At 33.8% G+C, this 16,812-nt stretch overlaps 2 protein-coding genes across 4 annotated transcripts in view; one reads left to right on the plus strand and one right to left on the minus strand.

Annotated features, from left to right (window-relative positions):
- The first annotated feature begins 1,313 nt into the window (after positions 1 to 1,313).
- Positions 1,314 to 3,290, plus strand: LOC120626449. Its single transcript, XM_039893975.1, has one exon. It carries the CDS (start codon positions 1,314 to 1,316, stop codon positions 3,288 to 3,290), a length of 1,977 nt encoding a protein of 658 aa, XP_039749909.1.
- Positions 3,291 to 13,670: 10,380 nt separating this feature from the next.
- The window catches only part of LOC120626263 (tyrosine kinase receptor Cad96Ca), a 105,417-nt gene continuing 102,275 nt past the window's right edge, over positions 13,671 to 16,812 (minus strand). For all 3 annotated transcript variants that reach the window (XM_039893699.1, XM_039893696.1, XM_039893697.1), the window contains one exon: positions 13,671 to 15,112. In XM_039893699.1, coding sequence (XP_039749633.1) covers positions 14,888 to 15,112 — 225 coding nt within the window. In that variant the 3' untranslated portion in view covers positions 13,671 to 14,887. The remainder of the gene's footprint in view (positions 15,113 to 16,812) is intronic.

The following is a 16,812-nucleotide window of genomic DNA, read 5'->3' on the forward strand; positions in this document are numbered from 1 at the left end:
GTAAATATTTATTGTGTTAAAGTTGAGTTCTCGTGTAGTAAATCCCTTGAGGTTTTACAAGATAGCGGGGAAAGCCTAGTGCTTGGACTTTAGCTTTTGGGGGGATCGAGAAAAGGAAGAAGAAAAATTGTATTGCACGCAAACAGTTACAACAAAATAACAAAATTAAAAAATTAAAATGTAGTGTACCTTCGTATGAAAGAACTTTTTTGTAGTTATATTAAATATCATTATAGCGGTGAAGAAAAGATATAATGAGGATACCTCGTACCTGCCATTCCTAAAAGTTCTTCGTTATGTATTGTATAAGAGGCGTGTGATGTATAACAATCTGCATAGCGTAGTGGGCCACGGCTTAAACTTTCTTAGAGGAGAAAAAACTTGTGATCTGTCGGGGCCGGAAGGCGGTTGATAACGATGATGATGATGGCACAATGATCTTGCATCGCATTCCATTTCAAAAATCACATCTTTGTACATCCATACCAATATTATAAATTTGATTGTTCTTATTTTTAAGATATCCTCAAGAATACAGGAACATAGAACACTTTTATCCGGAATCCATCTTTGGAAATTAAAATAAATATATCCTTACAACCTGTGCAGAGCTTAACAGCTTATCGATCGATCTTAGGGATCATCAGAAAATATTGAAAAGAGATTCTCGCATCCTGATGAATTACAGAGAATATTGATAACCGGGACCTGGGAACCCGTTTACCGTTTACCCGCGGTTTTATTAACTAATACCAACGCGGACCAAGTTGCGGGAAAGACCTTGCTCTAAGTAAATATAATAATGTAGCCTTTTTACGAAGACGGATTTTTCTAAGAAAACAATTTTAAGAATAACTGTAAGAACTAAGTTCATTGTAAACTTTTAGTAAACATCATGCATACATTGTTAAGTCTTCTATCTACCTTCGAAATTATCCCGAGATAGGTTCAGCCGTACTAAAGGAAAACGGAAAGTATCTGATGATTAGATAAACAATATAGATAGACAAATGCGACAATACAACCGAACTCTCACCGAAATAAACTCGGCGATTAACAAGAGGCAGTGATTTCTTAATCACGAATAGACGCTTGAATTGTATAACTATTTATTTGCATTGAAATACTATATTTACACTATAATTATGTAATTATTTATTTGTTAAACAACTGAATAGAATATTGTACGTACTATTAGATCTTTTGATAATTTTAAACATAGAAACTCAATTAAAATACAGTAATGAATGCAGTAAATGGTTTTCTGCACGCTAACATATGACACTATAAACCAGACAATATTACATTTTAAAATGAAGATAGTCACTATTCTGGTAACTGTATTTAGTGTTCAAGCAATAAATCCTGGAGGACCTAGAGTGGTTAGTGATTCTGTCAATTGTTTAAATGGCTTGATAAAAGCAAATTTTGTCATTCCTGGCCAACTTATATTTCCTCATTCAATAAATTCTAGCTCTACAGTTTTAAGGATAAGGGATAATATTCTGAAGAAGCTCCACAATAGTAACAAATTCACTGTCCAAGTCACTGGTCCTGACATCAAAGCTGTTTGTAACGATGCTAACAAAAAATTTAAAGTGCTCCATATGGATCCTTTTAAAATAATGTCTATTGCTAATTATTTTGTCATCATTGTTGATAGCTTTCAGGAGTTTACACACATTGCTAGAAAAGTAATCAGATCACGTTTCTGGAATCCATATGGAAGATTTTTAATTTTGTTGCACCGTTTAGCCAATGACGATAGCGGAATTCGTGAAGATGTTGAAAATATTTTAACTTGTTTATTCAAATCCAATGTCGTAAATGTTGTCATCATGATTCCTCGAGCTCAAGATGTACGTAATGCACTAGTTTACAGCTGGAGACCATACGATCCACCAAACTACTGCGGTTATTTTAACGAGAGTGCCAAGAACAGGTTAATTATAGAAAATGTTTGTGAACGAGGTGTTGTCAAGAGCACGGATAGTATATTCAAGGATAAATTACCTTCCGATATGCGTGGATGTACCCTCAATATTTTAGCTATAGAACGGCAGCCATTTGTTAGTAGATATAAACATGATCCAAACATAGAGAAAACACTCATTAAGAGAGTGCTCAAACCCCTAAATTTTTCCGTAGATTTTGATATGATATTAAATAAATTTCGTGGTGAGCGAGATGAGAAGGGTGTATGGGATGGAGCATTAAAGGAATTGGTTGCTCGGAAAGGTCAAATATTACTAGGAGGTATCTTTCCTGATTTTGATGTTCATGAGGATTTTGAATGCAGTTCGACATATTTAGCGGATTCATATACATGGGTGGTTCCTCGAGCAAACCCTTCTCCACCCTGGAGTTCACTTACTGCTGCATTTGAAAAGGAAGTTTGGTACTCAGCTACGATAGTATTTCTTATATGTGTCGTTACTTGGAAAATATTGGGACAAATAAGTGGGGATACCAATTACAATAGAACTTTCAACCATTGCTTTTTAAATTCTTGGATAGTTTTATTTGGTTTTCCAGCATACATGCGTCCAAAGAAAGAAAGTTTGCGAATATTTTTTGTATTTCTCAATGTGTATTGCGTTTTGTTTATGACAGCATATCAAACCAAATTAATCATTGTTTTACAGAACCCAGCTTTTGGGTATCAAATTAAAACTGTTCAAGATTTAGTGCAAAGCGGGCTAAAATATGGTGGTTCTGAAGAATTGCATGGTTTATTTTACAATTCTACTGATCCTTTCGACTGTTTAATAAATGATGAATGGATAGATGTACTCAATATAACAAACGCTTTGTTAGATGTGGTTGTTAATCGAAACTTTTCAGTATTATGTAGTAAACTGGAATTAGCTTATCTTTCATCAGTATTACCGGAACTCAGTGATTTTTTTGGACGCAACAATTACTATGCTTTTGAGACGAGTACATTTTTAGTTCCTTTGGAAATGATAGGTTTAAGAGGATTTCCTTACATGAAGAATCTATCTTATGCATTAAATTTGTATAGACAATTTGGGATGAACGAAAACGTAAGGCGGGATTTTGCACAACAAAACAGGAGAAAACGAGAAAGATTACTTCTTTCATTAAAGGTCCAAAGGGATAAAATTAGTTCATTATCCATCCAACACTTACAGAGTGGTTTCTTTGTCTTAGGTCTAGGCATTGTTGGTGGGACTTTTGTACTAATAATGGAAATTTTAATAAACAGCAATTTTATGCAAAAATCTGTGTTGCGGCTATATGTTATGCGGATATTAAATATAAAATAGTTTTTAGTTGTGAGCTGTATATGTATGTATTTATTGTAAATTAAAGATTTATTTAGTTAAATTTGATCTTTTTTATAATTTTATTAGTGTTTTTACCTACACTCGAAGGAATTATTAATTATTTTATATAAAAAATTTAAATGCATATAAATTTTTTTCACTCTGGTTTCAGGTTTAAATCCTATCGGTTCCGACAATTTTTTATATGCATTTTCAATTTAAAAATCTTATCTTATAGCAAATAAAAATGTTAATAAACTCAAACACAATCTAATTAATTGAATCTACCTCAAGGAAACCATCTTAGCATACAAATTACTCAGTAGCTTCGGAACCCTCAAGTAATCGCGGCTTGTATTCTATAGGTAAATTGATGTAGATTTTTCTTCCCGTATTATAAAAAAATGCTTTTACAAATAAGACCTTGACTGAAGTCTCAGCTGTTGGTACGTAATTATGCAGTATAGTGTAGAGTACTAAGATGGCTGATGAATATTTTTATGAATTTTATACATTAATAATTATAATATACAGTTATATATTATATTAATATATTTGTGTAATGTTTATTTCTCATTTATTGCACCACATATCTCTTATAGGTGTTTTCCTTTTGTGTCTTTGGTTGCCTAGAAGAAATCGCTATATCGCTATGCGATAAGGCCACCAAATTTTACTCTCTTAATCTATGTGTATATCTCTGTAACTACTTTTTTCTTTGGTGTACAATAAAAGTGTATTCATTCATAAGCTCATTATCCCCTCAAAAAATAAAGAAAACTTCATTCAAGGTTCTAAGACGCGTATACCTACTATTCGTTATGAACAAAAACAAGCGGCCAAACTCGTGGGACCGTTTTCGATTTTTTTTGCCATATACCTTCGTTCGTCTAGCTGTAGGATTTAGGCAAGGTTAAAATCCAAAGAAATCAATAAGAAAAATTGTAACAAAAATGAAATCCACTCACCTGTTAGGTTTTAAATTTAACTAGCGTTGTAATTTCCACTTGTTTGTTATTTTTTTAATTTAATCTTGTTTTTGAACAAGACGATCGATTGTCATTCTCCGATTGGTTAACGCCGGTAGACGCATAACGGCGGGAACCAACCAATCATGGATCCTACCTGGACGTCTGTGAGTTTTGGCGAGAAACTTGGCTTTTTCTCTTGTTGGCGGGTTGGATCGTTCTCTGAAGGGTTAGTGAGTGAAATGCAAGGTTGTAAAGAATAAGTTCATATTGTCATAGTTCATAAAGTAAATTAATAAAGTGATATTTTTATGGTACGTTTATTTGCAGCTTTTCGTGGCCTCAACACTATCCTTCTACAATTCTAATATACTTTTTTTTAACTTAAGAAAGATTGCGGTACCTAGCTATGAGTATATAAATATCATAAAACTAAAATCGGCCCTTCATATCAGATTTTACATCAGGTAAGGACAATAGCTATCGGGCGACTTTTATAGAATCAGATAAGTTAGGTCATAAAGGCTCTATCAGAGTAGGTAAAGCATGTTTTTTATATTTATCGATATATTAAAATGACAATTACATACCTTTTTATAACTAAGTAACACTGAAGCTATTGAGAAATAGTAACAGATTGTTTATATTATTTATTTATTATATATTTGAAAACCGTAAAAAGAGTTGCTCCCGACTTTGCCTGCTCAGAATTCCTATTTGCCATATTATGTTGAACTTTTTGTCATGGTGGAAAAGCTTTGGCTACCTCCGTTCCTTGGGCAGAACCGTGGTGGTGTGGGACCAACCTCTCCGATGGGTGTATAACTGAACCAAAAACCACCACGGCATTTCCCTGTTGTTAGCCTTACTTCACTTTCGACACTCAGGGAACCGTTTGTGTTGTTCCTGAGCGCCGCAGTGCCGTGAATCCTCAGTCAACCTTTAAACTCATGCATCCATGATATATATTATATACTAGCTGTTGCCCGCGACTTCGTCCGCGTTTGATTTTGTTTTTTGATGTAACATTCAATTTAGTTGTAGTTCTAAAAAAAATTAAAGTGTTCAGTATCGCTAAGCCTTAAATGAGGGGTTTGTCCGCTGAGCAGTTTTGTCCTCTATCTCCGACCACATTCATCAGATCTACACAAAGTTTGGGCAAAATTAAACACATATTATAACCTCTATAGTACAAAAATAATTATTTAAATCGGTTATAATTTGTCGTAATTATGGTGTAAAATCGTCAAACACTTTCATCCCCTTTCCCAAAAGAACCGAGCTTAATGTCGGGATATAAAGTATCTTATATTACTTTTAACACTTCCAAGAATATGTGTACAAAGTTTCATGAGGATCGGTTAAGTAGTTTTTGCATGAAAGCGTTACAAACAAACTTACATTGGTATTTATAATATTAGTACGGGTATAAATATATATTTAGACAAAAGGGGTATAGGGTTTTTCTAAACAAGCGTACTCCAACCTAGACCTCATCATTGCTTTCTAAGATGCATGAATGTCGTCAAGCGCTGGCCTTTCGAAAATGATTACATTGTTCGTTTTCTTCTTGCGGTGCCTCTCCGACTATCGAAGGTTGGCAGTCAGCTTCGTAAATTCTTGTCTAGTTTTTGCGAGGCGAAATAATTCTGCTACACTCGCGATTCCAGTCCACTCTCTGATGTTACGAAGCCGGGACTTTTTTCTGCGACCAACGCCTCTTCTTTCTGCAACTTCATAATAAGTTATTATATTGTGAAGAAGTGACAAAGAAGCTTGTGAGATACTACACCCAACTCGCTGCTCCAAGTTTGAGAAGAGGAGCAAGGATTATTTAATTTTGACGTGAACGAAATACTAAGTGACTATAGTTCCTGATTTTGGGTATAAAGTAAAAAGTTAAGTAATTATGCTTTGGAAGCGGGTAACGGAATTAGTTAACTTAAAGGATCTGTGATTCTTATACGGTCACAGAATAGGAAATATCTCACGTGCCATGAAAAAAAATGAGAGAAAATAATAAAAATTTATTAATTTATATTATACATTTAATATAAAAAAAAAAAAAAATTCTTCTATATGAAAAATTTTGATAATAAATAAAAATTTTATGATATGGGATGGGATAGATACTATCTATCCCATGGGTAGATAGCGTGCTTGGTAATTAATATATGACTTAGTTTCAGTAACTATTGTTACAGTAATTTTATATTGTAAGTGGGTAAATAATTAAACTTTGGATAACTATAAATTCATATTGGCTTGATATATTATGAAATTTATTAGAATTTTTACAATTACGATAATAGTTATTATTTATTTAATAAATAGTTTTCAAGAAACAATTTAATTATATTTGATTAACAACCAATTTTCATGACATTGAGTTAGTGGACATTCCGATATAACTTCATTTTCCACACTTCAGTCCTATATGGACTCAAACGATGCAAAGATACCTCCCGGTGTCTTAGTACTTATCACTATTCTAAAGCATTGGGCAAAATAATCACGGATCTCCCTTTTGTGAAAGGTGCTGCATAAGAGTAGATAAATATTAAGAAAAATTCAATAACTATTCAACAATCATTTTGATTTCTTTACAATCACAAGAAATTGTTACAAACAAACTTACATTGATATTTATAATATTAGTACGGGTATAAATATATATTCAGACAAAAGGGGTATAGGGTTTTTCTAGGCAAGCGTGCTCCAACCTAGACCTCATCATTGCTTTCTAAGAGGCATGAATGTCGTCAAGCGCTGGCCTTTCGAAAATGATTACATTGTTCGTTTTCTTCTTGCGGTGCCTCTCCGACTATCGAAGGTTGGCAGTCAGCTTCGTAAATTCTTGTCTAGTTTTTGCGAGGCGAAATAATTCTGCTACACTCGCGATTCCAGTCCACTCTCTGATGTTACGAAGCCGGGACTTTTTTCTGCGACCAACGCCTCTTCTTTCTGCAACTTCATAATAAGTTATTATATTGTGAAGAAGTGACAAAGAAGCTTGTGAGATACTACACCCAACTCGCTGCTCCAAGTTTGAGAAGAGGAGCAAGGATTATTTAATTTTGACGTGAACGAAATACTAAGTGACTATAGTTCCTGATTTTGGGTATAAAGTAACAAGTTAAGTAATTATGCTTTGGAAGCCGGTAACGGAATTAGTTAACTTAAAGGATCTGTGATTCTTATACGGTCACAGAATAGGAAATATCTCACGTGCCATGAAAAAAAATGAGAGAAAATAATAAAAATTTATTAATTTATATTATACATTTAATATAAAAAAAAAAAAAAAAAATCTATTTGAAAAATTTTGATAATAAATAAAAATTTTATGATATGGGATGGGATAGATACTATCTATCCCATGGGTAGATAGCGTGCTTGGTAATATATGACTTAGTTTCAGTAACTATTGTTACAGTAATTTTATATTGTAAGTGGGTAAATAATTAAACTTTGGATAACTATAAATTCATATTGGCTTGATATATTATGAAATTTATTAGAATTTTTACAATTATGCTAATAATTATTATTTATTTAATAAATAATTTTCAAGAAACAATTTAATTATATTTGATTAACAACCAATTTTCATGACATTGAGTTAGTGGGCATTCCGATATAACTTCATTATCCACACTTCAGTCCTATATGGACTCAAACGATGCAAAGACACCTCCCGGTGTCTTAGTACTTATCACTATTCTAAAGCATTGGGCAAAATAGTCACGGATCTCCCTTTTGTGAAAGGTGCTGCATAAGAGTAGATAAATATTAAGAAAAATTCAATAACTATTCAACAATCATTTTAGTTTCTTTACAATCACAAGAAGTTTACTATTCAACAATCATTTTAGTTTCTTTACAATCACAAGAAGTGTTGAACAGCGCAGACAAATAAAATGCGCAGATAATCAAATGAAACTATGTTCGCACAGAAATTCCTGATAATCATGTCGATTTTTTGGGTAGATTGGCTCTTTGTGTCAGAGTCCAAGTTAAATGAATTACTACCTAGTTAAGCATAGCGTTCAATTTTATTTTTGCTTTAAAATTATAAACTTTTTTAAATAAATTAAAAGTTCAGCTATGTAAAAGAAAATTGTTATGGCGGTTTTTATAAAAGTATTTTGAGGTAAATTTCTTCAACCAATTACCGGCCCACTACAGGGCACGAGTCTCCTATTAGAATGAGAAGGGTTTAGGCCGTATTCTACTACGCTGTTTTCCTTCATCGCTAAAACAAGTGATATTTGAATTGCATAAATTATAAACTCACATGACTGTGAAAAGTCAGAGGCGTGCCGGGTATCGGACTCGGTTATCCCAAAAGGGAGGCCTAAGCCGTTAGTGCTTCGGCCTCCCTTTGTTCCATCTAAGATTAGGCTACACAGCATATTAGCTTGAAGGCTTTGAATATTAGTTTCTGTTATACTTACAGTCTTTGTTGTTCCACTGTACCTTTGTTGTGTATGTTTAATAATCGACGACCAGCGTTTAATAGATAACATGTCGTAAACCGGACCGATTCTAACATATTGTATATCTATACTTAATATTATAGACAGATAGATAGATAGATAAATTCTTTATTGCACACAATGAAGGGATAAAGATAATATATATTGAAAACATAAATACAAGAAAAATAAAAATGCGCAAAGGCGGTCTTATTTTTAAGAGGATTTTTTTTCTTTGTTTATTTGTACCGACAGGCTTCTTAAGTACCGATTTAAACCATCTCTTCGCCAAAAGAAAGTTAAACTATCACGAAATAACAAAAGCTTTAATTTAGTTAAAAATAAATTGGAGATCTATTAAGAAAAATAAAATAATGTAACTCAAAGTACCAAACATTTTTTTTTATTCCACTACAAGTTAGCCCTTGACTGCAATCTCACCTGGAGTCATATATGGTATGGTGTAGTTATTCCTCATCGGTTTTAACGCGACATCGCACCGGAACCCTAAAACGCACTTTTGTCGGCTGCTGATTTTTTTTATTACTAAATCTGTAGCCTGAAATTTAGAAAATTGGTTTCATTTAAAGCATGTACATTAGTTAAGATAATATTTGTGAAAAAGGGTTGGGATTTTGTATGAAAGTCCTGTTTTTGAAGTTAGAAACACCAAAATTCACAGATTTGAACCACAAAGTTTGAGGATTATAATCGTAAGAAAATAGGCGTTAAATGCCCTAACCAGCCTAGTAAAAGAAGGAAAAGAAAGGGACGACTAAAGACGGTGTAATGTAAAGAACTACCTACTTATAGGCCGACATAGTTTCAGAATCTTAGCAATTTATTACTAAGTGATATTATAAGAGAGTAGATTCATTCAACAGTTCTACAGTTCACGGAATGTTTGTAATTTATGTTATTGTAGAAGGTATTACTGATAATACAATAAGATAAAAATAAATTTAAAAAAAAACAATTATTTTGAGCGCTACACATAAGTAATAAATAGTTCTTTTTAAAGTTTAAAAAAAAATTGAATACACCTGATTATTTTGTACAAGAATACACAACTTAAAATATGTTTTAAAAGTAAAAGCAAACGTGGACGAACACGCGGGCAACTAGTCTATTATATTATTAGTAATTTGTATGCTAATAATTATAGATTATGCAGACTTTATGCTTGGCAAAAAAAAACGCAAATGGTAGGGAGTGCAGGATCTTCTAAAATATTCGAACCCTTTATATACCTACATATATTTAGATTCAAGGTACAAAGCAAATTTTAATCAGTCTGATGAAAAACGTACACAATAGAGATCAAAAATGTACGCCCACTCCGTTCTTGCTCTAATTATTCTTGCGTTCGAGTGGGCTGGTATTTTTGCAGATGATAAAATTGCGTATTTTGCCTCCCTAACTTGTGAGCTAGGAATGTACTGCATTGCATTTAATATTCCAAGCCTTAAATTTTTGATTTGATAGGCCAGGTAGTGTAACCAACCAAGGCCTCCCGGCCTTTGTGAAAGTACACTTTAGTTTCAGTCGGTCAATGTGGCGTGCAATTCATGCATACATAAACGCACTGACAGCATGGTACAAAAACGCATAAAGGGCTTCGAAACCGTTTTTATGCACCGGTTAATTTTAGTTGATTATCATCAATTCCATTTGTCGTTTACTGCGTGATATACGTCTTTTGTAGGAGATTCCAAAATATTCGGTCCTGGGTCATTTGTTTCCAGTGGCTCCCAGCGACTCGCTCGATGTCGACCACTTTGCGGGACGACCTACGCTGCGTTTACCGGTACAGGGTCGCCATTCCAGCACCTTAGGGCCCCAACGTCATTTGGTTGTCCAAGCTATGTGCCACGCCCATTGCTACTTCAGCTTCGCGACTCGCTGAGCTATATCGCGAAACTCTAGTTCTTCTACAAATTTCCTCATTTGATCACTTAGAGATACTCCGAGCATAGCTCTCTCCATCGCCCGCTAAGTGACCCGGAGCTTTAGTTAGTATTTAGTAACCGGTTAAAATTCTTTGTTTACCGGTTAATTGAATGAACGATTTCTCAGAAACTTAAATAATGCATAAAATAAAATAAATAATAAATAAAGCCTTTATAACTGATATACAGTATGTACATTATGTAAATTTAAATTATTAACACTAATATCTCGCACTTTAGTTAACAGTAACGCGTAGGCCTCCTCCAGGTGTTTCCATGTGTGCCGGTTCCGAGCTTTCCTTGACCATAGTATGCCTGCCGTCTGCTTGATATCATCAACCCACCGCTTTCTTTGTCTACCCATTTTTCTTTTTGAGCCATCCCTAACTTCCCATTCAGTCATAGCTTTGGTCCATCTCTCGCGTTTTTCGCGAAGCATATGCCCTGTCCATCTCCATTTTAGCGTTTTGGTCAAATAATGCATCATCATCATCATCATCATCATCTCAACCAATTGACGTCCACTGCTGGACATAGGTCTTTTGTAGGGAGTTCCACAATGCACGGTCCTGGGCCGCTTGCCTCCAACGGCTCCCAGCTACTCTCCTGATGTCATCTGTCCACCTCGTTTGGGGCCGACCTACGCTGCGTTTACCGGTGCGGGGTCGCCATTCCAGCACCTTAAGACCCCAACGTCCATCGGTTCTCCGAGCTATGTGCCCCGCCCATTGCCACTTCAGCTCCGCAACTCGCTGAGCTATGTCGGTAACTCTAGTTCTTCTACGGATCTCCTCATTTCTGATTTGATCACGTAGAGACACTCCTAACATAGCTCTCTCCATCGCCCGCTGAGTGACTCTGAGCCTTCTTATGAGGCCCATAGTTAGCGACCATGTCTCTGATCCGTAAGTCATCACTAATAATGCATAATAATCATTAAATGCTTAATTAATCTAAGCAAACAGACTATTTATAAAAAAGGTGTTGCATCACTTTGTATACCTGTTATTTGAGCTTAATCGAATTAGTACCGGTTTCTCTATTTAACCGGTTAAATAACAACGAAAATGAAATAATAATACAGGGACCATTCAAGCCCTGTTAAAAATTCTGTTTAAAACACTCAAAAATATTTCTGTAAAATAAAAGAAATAAATTTGAATTGCGTATATGCATTCGAAAGTTAAGAGTTGCGTGTTGGCAAACGAACTCGGCTCATCCTTAGGGGAGACAGATGCTCTAACCACTAAGCTGTCTAAGAAAATTGGAAGACATAATAATTAATTCATTTCATCTTGTCTACAGTTCATATTATTTTCGATATCCATTCTTAGAGAGATACGAGTAGGTGAGGGTAAATTTCTCAACGAAATCACAAAGATTAACTTTTCTTATTAATGCAATTTTATTTATTAAAAATGTTACACATAAAGCTTATTACTAACATACTGTTAACTAATTGCTGTACAGGTAATGTCTGCGTGAAAATAGTGCCAAGAGTTCTGGCTGTCTTTCCACGCTGAACAGCCAGACTTATTAATGGTACCTAACAATTTTGTTGAACATACTTTGTAAAAGACATTAGATTGCAAAGTAAAAATTAGTGCTGTCCTTTTCACTTTGATCTTTGTGAAAAAAGATAGCAGGTTTAATGTTAGACCTGTAGAGGACATCCCACGATTCTGATCCAAAAGAGACAATGCCAGCCAAGGATGTTTTTTTGAATTTTGTTAAAACTGGTCCTTGACCTTCTATACATTTTTTAGTATGTCACCGAAGACAATTAGGTCATAAAAAATAGGTGATTTAGTCCACATTACCATATAATAATTAGGTAACGGATATCCGTGACTTATAAGAAAATGCATATAATATGCTTACTAACAACAATAAATTTCATAATAAGATAACATGTTTTTTTTTATTTTGTTCTACAATAGCTTCGGTGTCATACTAATAAATTTTAAGGCGGATTTCTAATGTAATACTGCAAACATATTTTTGCTAGTTCTTTCAAATTTGGAGCAAAATGGATGACATCCTTTAGTTTGGTCAAGGAATTTGTGTTGGTACAAATGAATTTTATTATTAGGCGCATTAATTCACTAAGGCTAATTTTTTTTGGCGTGATATATTATATACAAATATGTGTAAACTAATTATAACACTTGCGTCACTTAACCTCGTTTAGGTATACATTGTAAAACATAATAATGATATTAACAATAATTGAAAAAGTGCGTGTCATCAACAAAATTATTTCGATAATATCAATTCGACACAAAATATGTCATAATTATGACAAAAAACTTCATCATAAAGTTTGAACAAAATACAAGATTAAAGTACAAAAACATATTTTAGTAATGATTTATAGTGATTTCAACCGACTTTCGTAAATAAAAATATTTTTCGTTGTGCCCCGACCAATATGAGACATGTAGATTCAAATTTCGTTAAATTACGTTCAAATAACTAAGTGTGACTACTTTAAAAACCTTGTAATTGTTACAAGAGCGTGGAAATACACAACATCTTTGCTGTGTCATTTTACGCAAAAAACTTTGCACTAAAATGCTTTTGGAATAATTTACCTACAAAGCCACTTTAATATATACAGTATGTACTTTAATATATACAATAAGTATAGGCTACTGAATCTGGTTATTCTCAAATGTTTTTTATTACTTTTCAAGTTATGAATAACAATAAATTTTCATTTAGGAAATTGATAAAACCAATACTCTCCATAAATCAATTTGACAATAGTATCAGTTATAAGTATATATTATTAATATTAAAGAAAGCTGAACTATAATTTTAGTCACCTGAGCAGGTGTCCATTTCTCATACACTCAGTATTTATCTGATAAATGGTACGTATATTCAACGGAGCTAACTTCTTGATTTATTTAAAAGAAAACTTCAAACCTTGTAAAGTTCACAAGTTCGTTTGTTTTCTCTCCGACGAAATATTACTTTTTCTACTATTTTAATAGAAAACAAGGGTCTTTCTTCTCACTGAGTTATTCTTACCATGAATCATTCAATCAGTACCTAAATCACTAGCCGTTAAGATCGGTCTAGGTTTTATACTGGGCAAAGCTAACAAAGGCAATTGAAATCGGTTATGGGATTAATGTAAATCATTTGTCCATTAAATATACTCAATGGCTTTAAAATTGGAAGATTTCCATCGATTTCCATGAGATGTCTTCAGGAGTCTTTGGGAAAAACTTTTAAATAAAAGCCAAATTTCCAAATCGGACCTTAATTAATGAAGAAACCGGTAAACGAATAAAAACAAATACGCACGAAATACAGAAGAACATAAAAGTTGCCTCTTTTTTTAAAGTCAGCTAAAATTTTTAAGGTTTTTTAATTGGAGGAAAGATAAATGCAATTGTTATAAAAATGTTAAAATCAAAGTGTTTTACGAGTAATTCCCGTAAAAAATAGTTGTTAGATATTTGGTCTATTCTAGAAAAAAGTCAATGTTCTCCAATATTAGATCAACTCTTAATGTATTCCTAAAATAAAATTTCGTTTCCATTTATTATTTATTTTACAGTATAATCTACAAGTTTTTCTTTTATGACTTTTACTTTAATTAATACTTATTAGTAAACGTGAAACCGACGAGATTCGAACCCCTCTCTATAATGGTTGAACCGGCTTACTTATCCCGGCATTGCGGACATTTGTAACTATATATTTTTTTAATTTGTCGCTACAGATTGCAGTAAAAATTTACTAGCGAACGAAATTTGTAAAAGTTTCGCAATTGTTAATCTATGGTGCACCTTGGAAATAAAACCAAATCTTATGCCATCACGGCAAACAGCGTGACGCTATTTTATGCCGTCATGCTCTCGCAAATTAAGATACTTCTAACGGGCCTCAAGTGACAGGCAACTTTATACATTTGAAAAATTTTAGTAATAAATTCTTTAGCGGTTAAAAGGAAGTTAAAGTTTCTTTATAGGCGTTGATCACTTTTTAGGTGAACGAGAATAATAGAACTTGCGTCATCGTCACCAAACACTTTCCAAGAGCTATATGTTTACTGTATATATTTACATAGACTGCCCTTTTGTTTTTTACTTTTTCTGTGGTACCAATCATGCATGGTCCGTCTCTAAAACTCACATTTCGTTTATAACGAGTTGATAAATAATGAGTACTTATATCTATAATATATACTATAACTTTTCCCCGTCCAAATGCTGCACATTGTAATACGAATGGTCTGGGAACCGTTCGAGTTCTATATAGTCCATTTCAGTGCACAGCAACCTTTCTAGCATGCCAACAACTTCTTTGAAGTCCGGCCGCGCTGACTGTTCCGCCTCCCAACAGTAGTACATGATATTATAGAGCTCCCGTCGACAGTGTTCTGGTTTTTCTAGTCTATGACCTTCTCGAACCTGCGGCATTACACAAAGATAATAAATCGGTTACCAGCCTCTATTTTATAACAAAATTTTCTTAAATTAATTACAATTAAATGTTTGAGATGTCTCTCAATAAGTTCATTGTTTATATAAAACATACGATTACAGAAAAATCCTTTTACAATGTTAAGGATTACTCAAAAGATAAAAAACTTTGGTTGAATTGCTTTAACTTCATAGCTTAATATTAATTTCCAATTACGTAAAAATATTACATGTTTCATAAGTGCCTGTGTTAGTCCTACGTGAATAAAGAATTTTTGAATTTGAATATAACTTAACGAAAAAGTTAATGGATGTTTTCTAGGAAAGTGTGCTTCAAACCTAATAATGGTTATTTTATATCAGGCATCCGGCAGAAAAGGTCTCGATGCGTCATATTTTTCGTGATTTATCGTTAGATAACTCTCGAAAAAACTTGACGTGTCGAGAGTAGCACTACCTCAACCACTTCGCGTAATGAGTGGTGCGAAATGATTGTTAAATTGCGAAAATATGTTGATGCTGGAAAAAAGTAACTGCTGAGTTTCTCGAATCTTCCTTCTGAGCCAGTGTCTCTACTTTTCATAAGTGCTTAAAAGGGAAACCACTTGTCATCAAACGCAAGCCTTGTTTATTAGTTAGCCAATAAATATAGTTATAAGAATTAAAAAACAGTTTCGCTGACAAAATGCCAACTGCGCGGGAAATATTAGAGTGACCAAGTCTGTGCGCAATAATAAGCGCACTCGGCCGAGGACCGACAGCTTAATGTGCTTTCTGATCAAATTGGCTATCGTCCGCGAAAAACAGGAGAAACTGTGTGGTGTAAATTATAATTTCTTCGATAATTATACTCCACACCAAACAGATCTTCGGCAATGTATTTTCTACGCACCTTTCGCTCCGAAACCGGAGCATCCTCAGGAGATGTTGACTTAACAATGAATAATTGTTTAGTCACTTATAACACCATACAGATACTCCTGCTTTTCTCGGACTATAGCAAATTAAGCTTAATTTTCATAATATATCATGGATTTCCGCAAAGTAACGCCTGCTTCTATCCAATATTTCGGGGGTATGGAGCCCGATCCCCAAAACGAACGTTTAAGCAACTTTGAAGGAATTCAACGGTAGAGGAAAACATGGTGATTATCATGGTTATTAGTAATTTGTATTTTAGTGTGCTTTCACATTTGTTTTATAAATATAACCTTAAATAAACTATTTAAAACGAAATAAAATCTAACACGTCATCGAAACCACCGCAGCAAGGCATAGTTCCTAAGATGCCGGCAGCATTGCCCCTTTGGATGGGCAAACTAATTCGTTGGCCAAGGTAACTGCCCGCTCTAGGATCACCTGTAGACTCGATATCCCTTTTCGATAATTAAAATTCGTTCTTTAGTGTGTAAATTTATGTATTGTTTATTGTAATTGCGATTTCCCGTCTCTCATGTATTATTGTGTACTATCGTGAAGGTTACCTGGCAGAGATCACTTTTAGTGATAAGGTCGCAGTTTTCTTTTAATTTTATTTAAGTATATTTTTTTTATTTCTCCTTTACTACGCAATAAACATGTTTAAGTAAATAAACAAAAATGGTGAGTACACTTGAGAGTTCTCGATAAGGTTTTCAACGGCGCGACGTGTGAACTGTGAAGTCAATCCATCAGCACTAAGCCAGCGT

Source organism: Pararge aegeria, chromosome 9 (genome assembly GCF_905163445.1).
Source record: "Pararge aegeria chromosome 9, ilParAegt1.1, whole genome shotgun sequence".
In the NCBI taxonomy this organism is placed as follows: Eukaryota; Metazoa; Arthropoda; class Insecta; order Lepidoptera; family Nymphalidae; genus Pararge; species Pararge aegeria.